This window comes from Podarcis erhardii, assembly GCF_964252035.2.
Source record: "Podarcis erhardii genome assembly, chromosome: 2".
In the NCBI taxonomy this organism is placed as follows: Eukaryota; Metazoa; Chordata; class Lepidosauria; order Squamata; family Lacertidae; genus Podarcis; species Podarcis erhardii.
Genome location: NC_138498.1, coordinates 120,322,750 through 120,335,241, shown reverse-complemented (window position 1 = coordinate 120,335,241; position 12,492 = coordinate 120,322,750). Strand labels below are relative to the sequence as shown.

Genomic DNA, 12,492 nt, shown 5'->3' with positions numbered 1-12,492 from the left:
TTTCAAAAAGGGGAAAAGAGAGGACCCAAATAATTACTGCCCAGTCAGTCTGACATCAATACCAGGGAAGATTCTGAAGCAGATCATTAAGCAAACAGTCTGTGAGCACCTAGAAAGGAATACTGTGATCACCAATAGTCAGCATGGATTTCTGAAAAATAAGTCATGTCAGACTAACCTGATCTCATTTTTTTGACAGAATTACAAGCCTGGTAGATGAAGGGAACACAGTGGATGTAGCCTACCTTGATTTCAGCAAGGCATTTGACAAGGTGCCCCATGATATTCTTGTAAAGAAGCTGGTAAAATGCGGACTTGACTCAGTGGATTTGTAACTGGCTGACTGACCAAACCCAAAGGGTGCTCATCAATGGTTCCTCTTCATCCTGGAGAAGAGTGACTAGTGGGGTGCCACAGGGTTCTGTCTTGGGCCCGGTCTTATTCAACATCTTTATCAACATCTTTATCAATGACTTGGATGATGGACTCAAGGGCATCGTGATCAAATTTGCAGATGACACCAAACTGGGAGGGGTGGCTAACACCCCAGAGGACAGGATCACACTTCAAAATGACCTTGACAGATTAGAGAACTGGGCCCAAACAAACAAGATGAATTTTAACAGGGAGAAATGTAAAGTATTGCACTTGGGCAAAAAAAATGAGAGGCACAAATACAAGATGGGTGACACCTGGCATGAGAGCAGTACATGTGAAAAGGATCTAGGACAAGAATTTGTTTGTATTGTTTATTTGTGTTATTTGTGTTTGGGGGGGGAATCAAAAAACCAAAAAACCAGGGCCAGTCAAAGCAGAGCTTCCAGATGTTGTTGAACGCCAGCTGCCATCAGCCAATGCTCAGAGATAATGGATTTAGTCGAACAACATCTGGGGGCTCATGTTTGTAGGTTTAATGTAGATTAAACATTCTCACCTGCTGCTCTGTCTGCTTCTTCTCCTCTGCCCGGCTCAGGAGGAAACCTTCGGCCAGGGCCACTGCCTGGGAACTGGTCTCTGCTCCACATTCCCTGACCCAGTTCTCCATCTCCGGAGGGAGGACAGCCAGGAGCTGCTCCAGGATCACTAAATCCAGGATCTGAGTCTTGGTGTGTCTCCCCGGCTTCAGCCACTGACAGCAGAGGTGGTGGAGTCGGCTGCAAACCTCTCGGGGTCCCTTAGCCTCCTGGTACTGGAAGTGCCTAAACTGTTGGCAGTGCACATCTGAGCCATGGATGTTCTTCCTCAACGTCTTGTGTCTGCTTCCATCCCAAATTTCCCCAGTGCTCCCAGTCATGATGCTATCAGGCTGGCTTCCTGCTTCGAGAATCTTGTTCTTCCATCTCTTATCTGCAGAAAAACATTCTCCGATGAAAACATATTTTTCATTTTGATTGCTCATACAGTGGACGCTCGGTTTGCGAACATGATCTGTACGGGATGCACATTCACAACCTGCAGCGTTCGCAACCACGGAAACGCCGTTTACCTTCCCGCCGGATTGGTACCTATTTATTTACTTGCACCTGACGTGCTTTCGAACTGCTAGGTTGGCAGGAGCAGGGACCGAGCAACGGGAGCTCACCCCGTTGTGGGGATTCGAACTGCCGACCTTCTGATCAGCAAGTCCTAGGCTCTGTGGTTTAACCCACAGCGCCACCCGCGTCCCTAGCATGAGGAACAAGGCTGCAAATGTGGTAGTGGCAACCCCACTTCTCCTTTCTAACTCAGCCAGGTCCAATTGCCTCACTCTTGTTCATTATTCACTTTCATTTTATTTATTTTTAAAAAATTATTTGGTTTTTCAGATTAAAATTTTACAGTCACATATCCAACATACGGGACGCCACTTTTACTTTTACTGTGGGTAAAAGCCTCAGTGCCTAGGGCTTGCCGATCGAAAGGTCGCGGTTCGAATCCCCGCAGCGGGGTGCGCTCCCGTTGCTCGGTCCCACGCCTGCCAACCTAGCAGTTCGAAAGCACCCCAGGTGCAAGTAGATAAATAGGGACCGCTTACTGGCGGGAAGGTAAATGGCGTTTCCGTGTTCTGCGCTGGCTCGCCAGACACAGCTTTGCCACGTGACCCGGAAGTGTCTCCGGACAGCGCTGGCCCCCGGCCTCATAAGTGAGATAGGCGCACCAACCCTAGAGTCTGTCAAGACTGGCCCGTACGGGCAGGGGTACCTTTACCTTTATCCAACATTCAACATAAAAACAAAATTCCAAGGAATCTCTTGGACTTCCCTCCTCCCCTTTGTGGGTCCTATTGTTAATCATTCCCTCCTGCATCTTTTGTGATAATTCAAAACTTTCTGCCTCTCCATCTTTTTCACTTGGGTTCTTGCATAATCGACTCCTCGGACGAAAAGGCTGCTGGTTTTTAGCGGAGCAGCGTTTTGAACCCTCACATCCGAATGCGCACAAAAGCTACAAAGCCAGGAAGCCCACCTGGCAAACAGGGAATTAGGAACCATCAGCATGGATAGCAAAGCTGGGGAGAGCGTGGTGCTGATAACACCAAGGATGCGGGTTCGATCCCTCTATGGGAGAGCTGCATATTCCTGCATTAAACGGGGTTGGACTAGATGCTCCTCAGGGGTCCCTTCCAACTCTACAATTCTGTGATTGTATGACAATCTGCTCTCATTGAGCAATTCTGCCCCGCAGACCTGGTAGAGCAAGAGACTCTAAATATCAGGGTTCTAGCCCCCAGGTTGCACAAAAAGATTCCTGCATTGCAAGGGGTTGGAGCAGATGAATCATCCTCAGGTCCCTTCCAACGCTGCGATTTTGTGGTGGTATCTTAGATCGGGGACCTCTTTTGTCTATACAGATGGGGAGGAGAGAAACGAACAAGTGCATAAACATGTGCATAAAGAACTATAAAGGGACACGGGTGGCACTGTGGGTTAAACCACAGAGCCTTGGGCTTGCCGATCAGAAGGTTGGCGGTTCGAATCCCCGCGATGGGGTGAGCTCCCATTGCTCGGTCCCTGCTCCTGCCAACCTAGCAGTTCGAAAGCACGTCAAAGTGCAAGTAGATAAATAGGTACCGCTCCGGCGGGAAGGTAAAGGGCGTTTCCGTGCGCTGCTCTGGTTCGCCAGAAGCGGCTTAGTCATGCTGGCCACATGCCCCAGAAGCTGTACGCCGGCTCCCTCGGCCAGTAAAGCGAGTTGAGCGCCGTAACCCCAGAGTCAGTCACGACTGGACCTAATGGTCAGGGGTCCCTTTACCTTTTTAAACAATTATAACAAGAGATATGTCGCCTGCAGGCCAGGAGAAGCCCAAACTCCCATCCTCAGTGCATGTTTGCTCCTTAATAATAATAATAATAATAATTATTTTTTGCTTATACCCTGGCCCATCTGGCTGGGTTTTCCCATGCACTCTTGGCAGCTTCCAGCAAAATAAAATATGGGTCAGTTGCATATTTCTGCATTAAAGGGGGCTGGAATAGATGATCCTCAGGGTCCCTTCCAACAATAATGACAATCCGCTCCCACTGATCAACTCCACCTCGCAGACTCACCTTAAACCCCAGCTCAGCCGGTAGAGCAATAGACTCTTCATCTCAGAGTCGTGGGTTCGAGTCTCACATGGGCAAAATATTGGACAGGGGGTTGGAGAAGATGACCCGGGGGTGCCCCTTGCAATTTTACGATTCTGTGATTCTTAGATAATAGAAAATGGGGAACGGAGACACGAACTACCCCTCTCCCTATTTGTTTCCTGCGATGGTTCTCCTGATCTGCGTCTCCCATGCGACGCCTCCTCCTTTCCACCAAAAAGGGTGCAGAATCTCACCGGGTTGCAGGAGGAGCCGCAGATGCAGCGCGCGCGGTGGGGAAAAGCAGAGGGTCCTTCCTCTGCAAAGCGGGGAGCTGCTTCTGCTCTGGAGGAAGCCCCCCCCTTCCTCCCACCCCAAATTTCCTCCTTCTCTAGGAATCCGCTTCTTTTTTTAACCCTTGCAAAGCCTGAGCACGAGCACTGCCGCTCTGTGCCAAAGAGGAAACGTGCGCCCTGCGCGCACGCAGATGGGAATCCGGGCATCTCCTGGCCCGGGGCGAGGGGGGGGGGGGGAGACTCGCAGGCACTTCGGGCTCCCAAGCGAACGTGTGTGGGGGGGGGGAGGAATCAGTTGAAAAAAACTTTGAAGAGGGGGGGAGGAAGTCTAGTGGTTAGAGCAGCCCTTTCCCATCACTGCACAGGGTGATTCTTTTTTTTTTTTAAGTAATGTTTATTAAGTTTTTAACAAGAAAAGAGTTACAAAACAGCAAAACGAAAAACACACACACACAAAAATACAAAAACCAAAGTTTAACATACAAAGAAAAAAGAAAATAGAGATCCCTATTTCTAATATCACTCATTATCTTATTTTCATGACTTCCTCACACCTCCCTTTTTTGTATTCCAATTAAAAATTTGTTCAGCAAATCCATACCCTCTTAATTTACCCTTAATTATTTATCCTCACATATTATAATTTCATATTTTCATCTAATATCAATCCATTCTTGCATATTCTTAGTTTGCCTTGTTGCTGGAACCACTTCGTTTCATTCCAACGTCATTAACATTCAATAATTTTACAGTGTTTCTGTAGATAGATTTTAAATTTCTTCCAATCTTCTTCCACCAACTCTTCTCCCTGGTCTCAGATTCTGCCGGTCATTTCCGCCAATTCCATGTAGTCCATTACTTGCATCTGCCATTCCTCCAAGGTGGGCAGGTCTTGTTTCTTCCAATGCTTTGCAATAAGTATTCTTGCTGCTGCTGTAGCATACATAAAGAAAGTTCTGTCCTTCTTTGGCACCAATTGGCCGACCATGCCCAGGAGAAAGGCCTCTGGTTTCTTCAGGAAAGTATATTTAAATACCTTTTTCATTTCATTATAGATCATCTCCCAGAAAGCCTTAATCCTTGGGCATGTCCACCAAAGGTGAAAGAATGTACCTTCAGTCTCTTTACATTTCCAACATTTATTATCGGGCAGATGATAAATTTTTGCAAGCTTGACTGGGGTCATGTACCACCTGTATATCATTTTCATAATATTCTCTCTCAAGGCATTACATGCCATAAATTTCATACCTGTGGTCCACAACTGTTCCCAGTCAGCAAACATAATGTCATGTCCGATATCTTGTGCCCATTTTATCATAGCAGATTTTACCGTTTCATCCTCAGTATTCCATTTCAACAGCAAGTTATACATTCTTGATAGTATCTTAGCTTTGGGTTCTAACAGTTCTCACTGCACAGGGTGATTCTTCTGCCCCACGTGCCAATGCCCTATGTGGCCTAGGACCCACGTACCTAGGGGACCGCCTCTTCTGGTAACGTCCACAAATGGATGAGGAGATTCCACCCCTCCCATATCCAAGAATCTGCTGATGAGTCTGCTGATTCTCCAGAGAGGAGGGGCAGTGTTCTGCTCTCTACTTATTCCGCTCCAGCACCACATCAAAGAGCCTGTCAGTCAGTCAGTCAGTGTATGGGAGAGAGAGAGACTGAGTGTTAGAGATGTGTGTATGATCCGCCTTTTAAGAGCAGCTGCAGGCACTCAGTGTGGTTCAGCATTCTTTATGCTTAGACCTCATTTAGCTCTGTATATAGTTGTATAATAGTTGTAGATAGAATAAAGAAGACATTCCACAGAGCTGCTCTCCGAGTTGTTTATGCTCTGCTATACTCTGCTATACTCAGCTGTGCGACGACTGTCTTCTTGTGGAAGTGAATCTGGTGCTCACAACTCTAAGCTGTGAGTCCACAGCACTTTGACCTGTTCCTGTGCAGAAGGTAGTCTCTGGAAGTGCTACCCAGCTCGCCTAGCCCATTCGGGGCTGAAGTGGATGAGTCCAGTTCGTGGCACTGGCTCAAGGGCGATGCTGACATCGACAACATTTTGGAGGTCCCAAGTCGCAAGGTGGTTAGCTTGGTCTCAACTAGGGCCAGGGCCTTTTCAGTGCTGGCCCCGACGTGGTGGAACGCTCTGTCACAAGAGACTAGGGCCCTGCGGGACTTGACATCTTTCCGCAGGACCTGCAAGACAGAGCTGTTCCGCCTGGCCTTTGGTTTGGACTCGATCTGACCCTTATGTTTCCCTCCCTTATGGTCTTGATCTATGGACTACTATTAAAATGAGGCTGCATTTTAAATTGCATTTTAACCTGTATTTTAAATTGGGGTTTTTTTTCCTATTATGTTTTTACTGTACGGTAATTTTATGGGTGTTAGCCAGGAGGGCGGGGTATAAATAAATTTTATTATTATTATTATTATTAATGCGCCCCTGAGCAAGAGTGCTGCTTGTCTCTTTTCTTGGCGTGGGGACAGACGGGGCAAGGAGTTTAATAGAATCAAAGAAACATAGAGCCGGAAGGGACCCTGACGGTCATCTAGTCCAGCCTCCTGCAGTGCAAGAGTTAAAGGTAGAAAAAGTGTTAAAGGGGCAAGGAGTAGCGGTGGGGGAGAGAAGAGGGGCAGGAAATTTTTCCAAGCTGGCCCCTTTGAGAATCCGACGACTTCTCTGCGATTTTGGAAAGGATGGATCTTGCCCAGTGCTGCCTGGACTTGAACCCGGCACCCTCTTTCGTGCAAAGGGAGATGCTTGGCAACTGGCCTAAGGTCCTTTCCGTAGCGAGGCAACTGGCCTTGTAATGGCTGCAGCTGAAGCCTAAGGGGACTGGGAAGGGGGCAAGCTCGCCTTTCAGTGGCAGTCAAAACAAGGGTGTATAAACCAGTGTATATAAAAACACAATAAAACGTCAAACATTAAGAAGCTTCCCAATACAGGGCTGCCTTCAGATGTCTTCTAAAAGTTGTGTAGTTTTTTATCTCCTTGACATCTGGTGGCAGGGAGTTCCACAGTGCGGGTGCCACCACCGAGAAGGCCCTCTGCTTGGCTCCATGTAACTTCGCTTCTCACAGTGAGGGAGCCGCCAGAAGACCCTCAGACCCTCAGTGTCTGGGCTGAGCAATGGGTGTGGAGATGCTCCTTCAGGTATACTGGGCCAAGGCCAGTATTTTATCAGGTTATTTGATACATGAAAACATTTTGCCTGCTTCTGAAAGGCCTGGTTAGATTTACCGTATTTTTTGCACCATAACACTCACTTTTTTCCTCCTAGAAAGTAAGGGGAAATGTCTGTGCGTGTTATGGAGTGAATGCCTACGGATGGCGGGGGGGATCTGCTGCAGTCGTGAGCAGAGGATCCATGGTTCCCCTTCCTTCCCTCCTCCGTGGCTCGCTTTGAAACAGCAAAGCGGGAGAAGAGCCGCTGAGTGGGGAGGAGAGAGGGACAGAGAGCCTTTTTGCTTTAAAGGAGCAAAGCGGGAGAGGAGAGGAGCCGCTTTGACGAGTCACCCCAAATTCACCAGCAGATCACATAGCATGTCCATGGCTACAGCTTGCACCAAAAAAATCACGCACCCACTGTTGACTGGGGGCGCAGTGGTGCAAAAACATGGTTACAAAGCATGGATCCACATGGATCCTCAGGATTTTTGCATTGGGCTACCCCAAACTCACCGTCAGATCACATGTCTGTGGCCACAGCATGAACCACAAAAATCATACATCCACTGTTTTGTTTAGAATATTTTTTTTTTCTTGTTTTCCTCCTCTAAAAACTATGTGCGTGTTATGGTCGGGTGCGTGTTATAGAGCGAAAAATACGGTATATATCAATAGGAAATGATTTATAATGAATTGAAGAAAATGTTGAAATATACATTTAAGAAACCAGAAGTATTTTTACTAGGCATTACAGGTAATGAGATAAATAAGAAAGAAAAGAAGTTATTTTTATATGCAGTGACAGCAGCAAGAATATTGATGGCCCAGAAATGGAAACAGGAGGAATTGCCTACGATAGAAGAATGGAGAACTAAAATGATGGATTATGCAGAACTGGACAGAATGACAGGAAGGATCCGGAATCGGCGAGATTAAAGATTTACAGAAGATTGGGAAAAGTTTACCCAATATATGCAAAAACTGAGTGATAATAAAATTACGTTTGTAAGCTTTAAGGAAGCTCTGTGAGGGGAAAGGGTTAAAAGGGCAGAAATGTGTAAAAAGTAACAATAGGAAGGAATGGCAGACAAATTGAGAGAAGTCAAAAAAGAGAAGATGTAATTAAGATGTATGGAATGTGTAAATTTGCTTTTGTACTTGAAAACTACGTAGTATAAAGATTTATATATCAATAAAAATATTGCACGGCCACTTCCTAGAACTACGACTCCCATCAGCCTCAGCAAGCATGGCCAGTGGCCAAGGTGATGGGAGTTGTAGTTCAGCAACTGCTGGAGGGTCCCAAAGGTCGCCCAGCTCCTTGTGAGCATCTGAGGCAATTCCCTAAAAGGGGAAAAAAACCACTGATCCTGCTATTCTAGTGGCTTGGAAAAAGGTGGGGAAACCCTCAGCTAGAGAACTTCATTATCTCTGCTTCCGTTTCTGAGGAATAAATTGTCCTAAAATTATCTACAGAAGTATGTTGTGAATTGCCCTAAGGTATAGAGCAGGATACAAATTTAATAAATAAAAACAGTCCTGGAGCCCCATTACATTCATCACCAAGCATCACATCCTTTTCGTTTCTATAGGGATTGGGCACAGTTGATGAGGTTTCAGGGAATTTATTTACTTTAACCCCAAACACCCCCCTCCTCAGATCTTGCAAATGGGAGGCAGTTCATATTCTCTCTCTCTCTCTCTCTCTCGATATGATTTTGTTCCCAGATTGTGAACGTCTTCTTTAAAAAAAATGACTCTGTTAATACCAATACAGACACAGATACCCATATTGTAGCGGGGGGGGGGGGGGGGGGCAGGTCTGTGGCTGGGTTACGCCAGCCCTGCAAAGTTGTCCAGCAGTATTAGACCCATTTTGCTGAAGAGGGAGGTAGTCATAGGAGACACTTTAAGCTATTACAGTATTGAATTAAATGTGTGTTTTCAAAGAAACACCGTGGGAGGAGACTGTGAAGTTTATTATAGCAGCAACATACAGTGGTACCTCGGGTTAAGAACTTAATTCGTTCTGGAGGTCTGTTCTTAACCTGAAACTGTTCTTAACCTGAAGCACCACTTTAGCTAATGGGGCCTCCTGCTGCCGGAGCACAATTCTGTTCTCATCCTGAAGCAAAGTTCTTAACCCGAGGTAATATTTCTGGGTTAGCGGAGTCTGTAACCTGAAGCGTATCTAACCTGAAGCATATGTAACCTGAGGTACCACTGTATAGTGAAACTATGAAATCCGCTCCAAGATACAGATAATCTCTTGACTTGAACAGAACCCCCTACTCTCTCGCTCCCCATTTTCATGTACAGATGTAGAACAGCGGTTTTCAACCAGTTTGCCCTGGCACCCTGGGGTGCCTTGAAGGATGGTGAGGGGTGCTGCGGGCAACCCTGGCCTCTGTCCCCCTTTCCTTCCCTCCCTCCTCTGATGCCCTCTCGCGTCTCGGCCTCCCAAAGGCTTGCACAACTGCTTCTTGCAGCAGCCCTGGCTGCAAGCTCTGCAGGCGAAAGGTGCCTCTGGGGCTGGCCAGGGGGTGCTGGGTGCCAGGAGCTGAGGCAGCCTCGGAGGAAGCTAGCAAGCGGGCGAGGGAGCCCAGCCAGCCAGTCCACCAGCCCCTGCTGTTGGGAATGGACAGACAAGTGGGAGGCCGGGAAGGCAGGCTCTGTGCTGGCCTTCCTCGTGCCTGCTGTGTGCAATGCCTGCCTGGCAGCTGAGTGCCCAGTGCTGAAGGGGAGCCGTTGTGCCATGCAGGCTTGGCAAGGCCCGCTGCTGCCACCCAAGGTGCCGGCCTCATGTTCTTCTTTGGCCTGTCTCCGTTGGGCAACTAAGGCTGGGGGCAGCCTCTTTCCAGGCCCCTGTGGGTCAGTGTGAGGAGGCACCTCTCTTTGGGGGAGGGGGGCAGCTCAGAGACCAAGGGCGGCGGCAGAGGCTGCCCAGAGGACTCCCAAGGAAAGGGGAGAGGAGGCTGAGGGAATGCTCCACAAGGGAGGGTGTTCGAAAAGGGGTGAAGGGCTGCTGGCTCTGCAGATAAGGAGGGATATACCGTATTTTTCGCCCTATAGGACACACTTTTCCCCCTCCAAAAATGAAGGGGAAATGTGTGTGCGTCCTATGGGGCGAATGCAACCTTTCGCTGAAGCCTGGAGAGCGAGAGGCGCCAGTCCCACAAGGTCGGGGGACAGCGGGGAGGCGGAACGCCGCCATCCCGCTGTCTCCCAATGTGGTTTGGAGGCTGACGGCGGGGAGACGCGTGCTTCTCCCGGCCGCCAGCCCCGCAAGCTCCGGGGACAGTGGGGAGGCGCAGCGCGTCTTCCCGCTGTCCCCGGACCTGGTCTGCAGGTGGGCGGCAGGGAGAAGAACGCTTCTCCCCGCTGCCGGCCCCACAAGCACCTGGGGGGGAAATAATTTTCCCCCCCATTATTTCCCCCCAAAAAACTTGGTGCGTCCTATGGGCCGGTGCGTCCTATGGGGCGAAAAATACAGTAACAGACTTAAAGCTGTACTATGAAGCCGCAGCTTTCTGCTGGCTAAAAGATTGGCTACTTCTCGAGGACACTGACGTACTGGATCTGGAAGGTTTTAACAATGCTTTTGGTTGGCATGCATACTTATGGTATGATAAGGTTAAGATCAACAAGGCCTTTAAGAACCATATTGTCAGGAAAGCAGTATTTAATGTCTGGACAAAATACAAAGACTTATTGGAGAATAAAACTCCAAGGTGGCTTTCACCCCTGGAAGCTAAGGCCCGAAAAAGACCCAATATGGAGGCCAAATGGCCAAAATATTGGGAAATACTAGAAAAAGATGGAGACAACTGGAAATTGCAGAGTTTGGAGAAAATCAAGGATAAAGTGCCAAACTGGTTACATTATGCTCAGATTAATGAAGTTTTTAAAAATGATAAAAAGCTAGGGTTCCAGGTGGAGAAATCGAAGCTAGAAACAGAATTGTTAGAACCAAAGACTAAGGTACTTTCAAGAATGTATAACCTGCTGTTAAAATGGAATACACAAGACGAAATGGTTAAATCAGCTATGATAAAATGGGCACAGGACATTGGGTATAATATTATGTTCGAGGACTGGGAAAGGTTGTGGACCACTGGGCTGAACTTCACTGCATGTAATGCTTTGAAGGAAAATGTAATGAAAATGATATATAGATGGTACATGACCCCAGTTAAACTTGCAAAGATATACCATTTGTCTGATAATAAATGTTGGAAGTGTAAAGAAGCTGAAGGAACATTCTTTCACCTCTGGTGGACCTGCCCTAGAGTGAAGGCTTTCTGGGAAATGATATATAATGAGCTGAAAAAGGTATTTAAGTATACCTTCCCTAAGAAACCAGAGGCCTTCCTTCTGGGCATTGTCGGCCAGAAGGTGTTAAAGAAGGACCGAACATTTTTCATGTATGCAACAACGGCAGCAAGGATACTCATCGCTAAGAACTGGAAGACTCAAGAACTACCCACACTGGAAGAGTGGCAGATGCAACTGATGGACTATATGGAACTAGCCGAGATGACTGGCAGAATCCGAGACCTGGGAGAGGAGAGGGTTGAAGAAGATTGGAAGAAATTCAAGATTTATTTAAAAAAATACTGTAATTTGGTTGAATGCTAAGAAAGGATGCTAGATCATAAATAATTGTGCACCACTAAATTAGTGAGAATTAATATGATAAGTAAATTTGAGAAAAAAACTATAAACCTTTTGGAGAACTTATAGATTATATTTAAATGAATTTGACATAAGAGTGTAAACAAGATGATAAATTGCTGGCAAGAATTGGCAATGATGTAAATGGGAGCGGGAGGCGCGAGGGAGTCCAAAGATGTTATGAAAAGATGTTATGATATATGTTACACTGTTTTTTTTGTTTTTGCATTTATGTTTGAAAAATCCAAATAAAATATTATATATATAAAAAAATAATAATCCTGGCACCAAAAAAAAAAAGAAAAAGAAAAATACAGTAACTGGGCTCCTGAGCCCCACAGCGGTGCAGCAGAAAGGATGTATAGTGGACGCTCGGGTTGCAAACGTGATCTGTGCGGGAAGCACGTTCGCAACCCGCAGCGCTGCTTCTGAGCACGTGTGCGTCGCAATCCTGCACTTCTGCGCATACGCCCAAACCTGGAAGTAACCCGTTCCGGTACTTCTGGGTTCAATGCGGTGCTCAACCCGAAGCGTCTGTAACCCGAGGTATGACTGTAGTTGGTCAAGAGAGCCGTGGACCCAAAAAGGTCGAAAACCTCTGGTGTAAATGATTTGCACAGAGGAAAACTATTTAACAAATCACGTGTAAATACCGAGATTGGTTGCAGGCATTAGGCAGTAAGCTTGTTCAATGTCTCAGCAGATTTCTCCGGAGACTGTCATGAGTCCACAGTGGTTTGGGTCCTTCAGAATCAAGGTAACTGGCAACGACAGGGTCTTTCGGATATGTTTTATTTAC

At 47.0% G+C, this 12,492-nt stretch overlaps 2 protein-coding genes across 3 annotated transcripts in view; one reads left to right on the top strand and one right to left on the bottom strand.

Annotated features, from left to right (window-relative positions):
• Positions 1–9,022, top strand: part of LOC309336664 (uncharacterized protein) — an 84,633-nt gene extending 75,611 nt beyond the window's left edge. Inside the window, exon 7 of the transcript XR_014154060.1 lies at positions 9,009–9,022. The gene's annotated coding sequence lies outside the window, so the exon portion shown is untranslated. The remainder of the gene's footprint in view (positions 1–9,008) is intronic.
• LOC309336656 (uncharacterized protein) overlaps positions 1–12,492 on the bottom strand; it is a 66,129-nt gene that overhangs the window by 25,461 nt on the left and 28,176 nt on the right. The window contains exons 1-2 of one of the 2 annotated variants that reach the window (XM_081852764.1): positions 3,803–3,921; positions 935–1,347 (exon numbers count right to left, since the gene is read on the bottom strand). The exons of the other annotated variant lie outside the window; for it this stretch is intronic. Of the exons in view, the coding sequence (XP_081708890.1) occupies positions 935–1,294 (360 nt within the window). The 5' untranslated portion in view covers positions 1,295–1,347; positions 3,803–3,921. Of the gene's footprint in view, positions 1–934; positions 1,348–3,802; positions 3,922–12,492 lie in introns of those variants that run through there. 2 annotated transcript variants of the gene reach the window in all.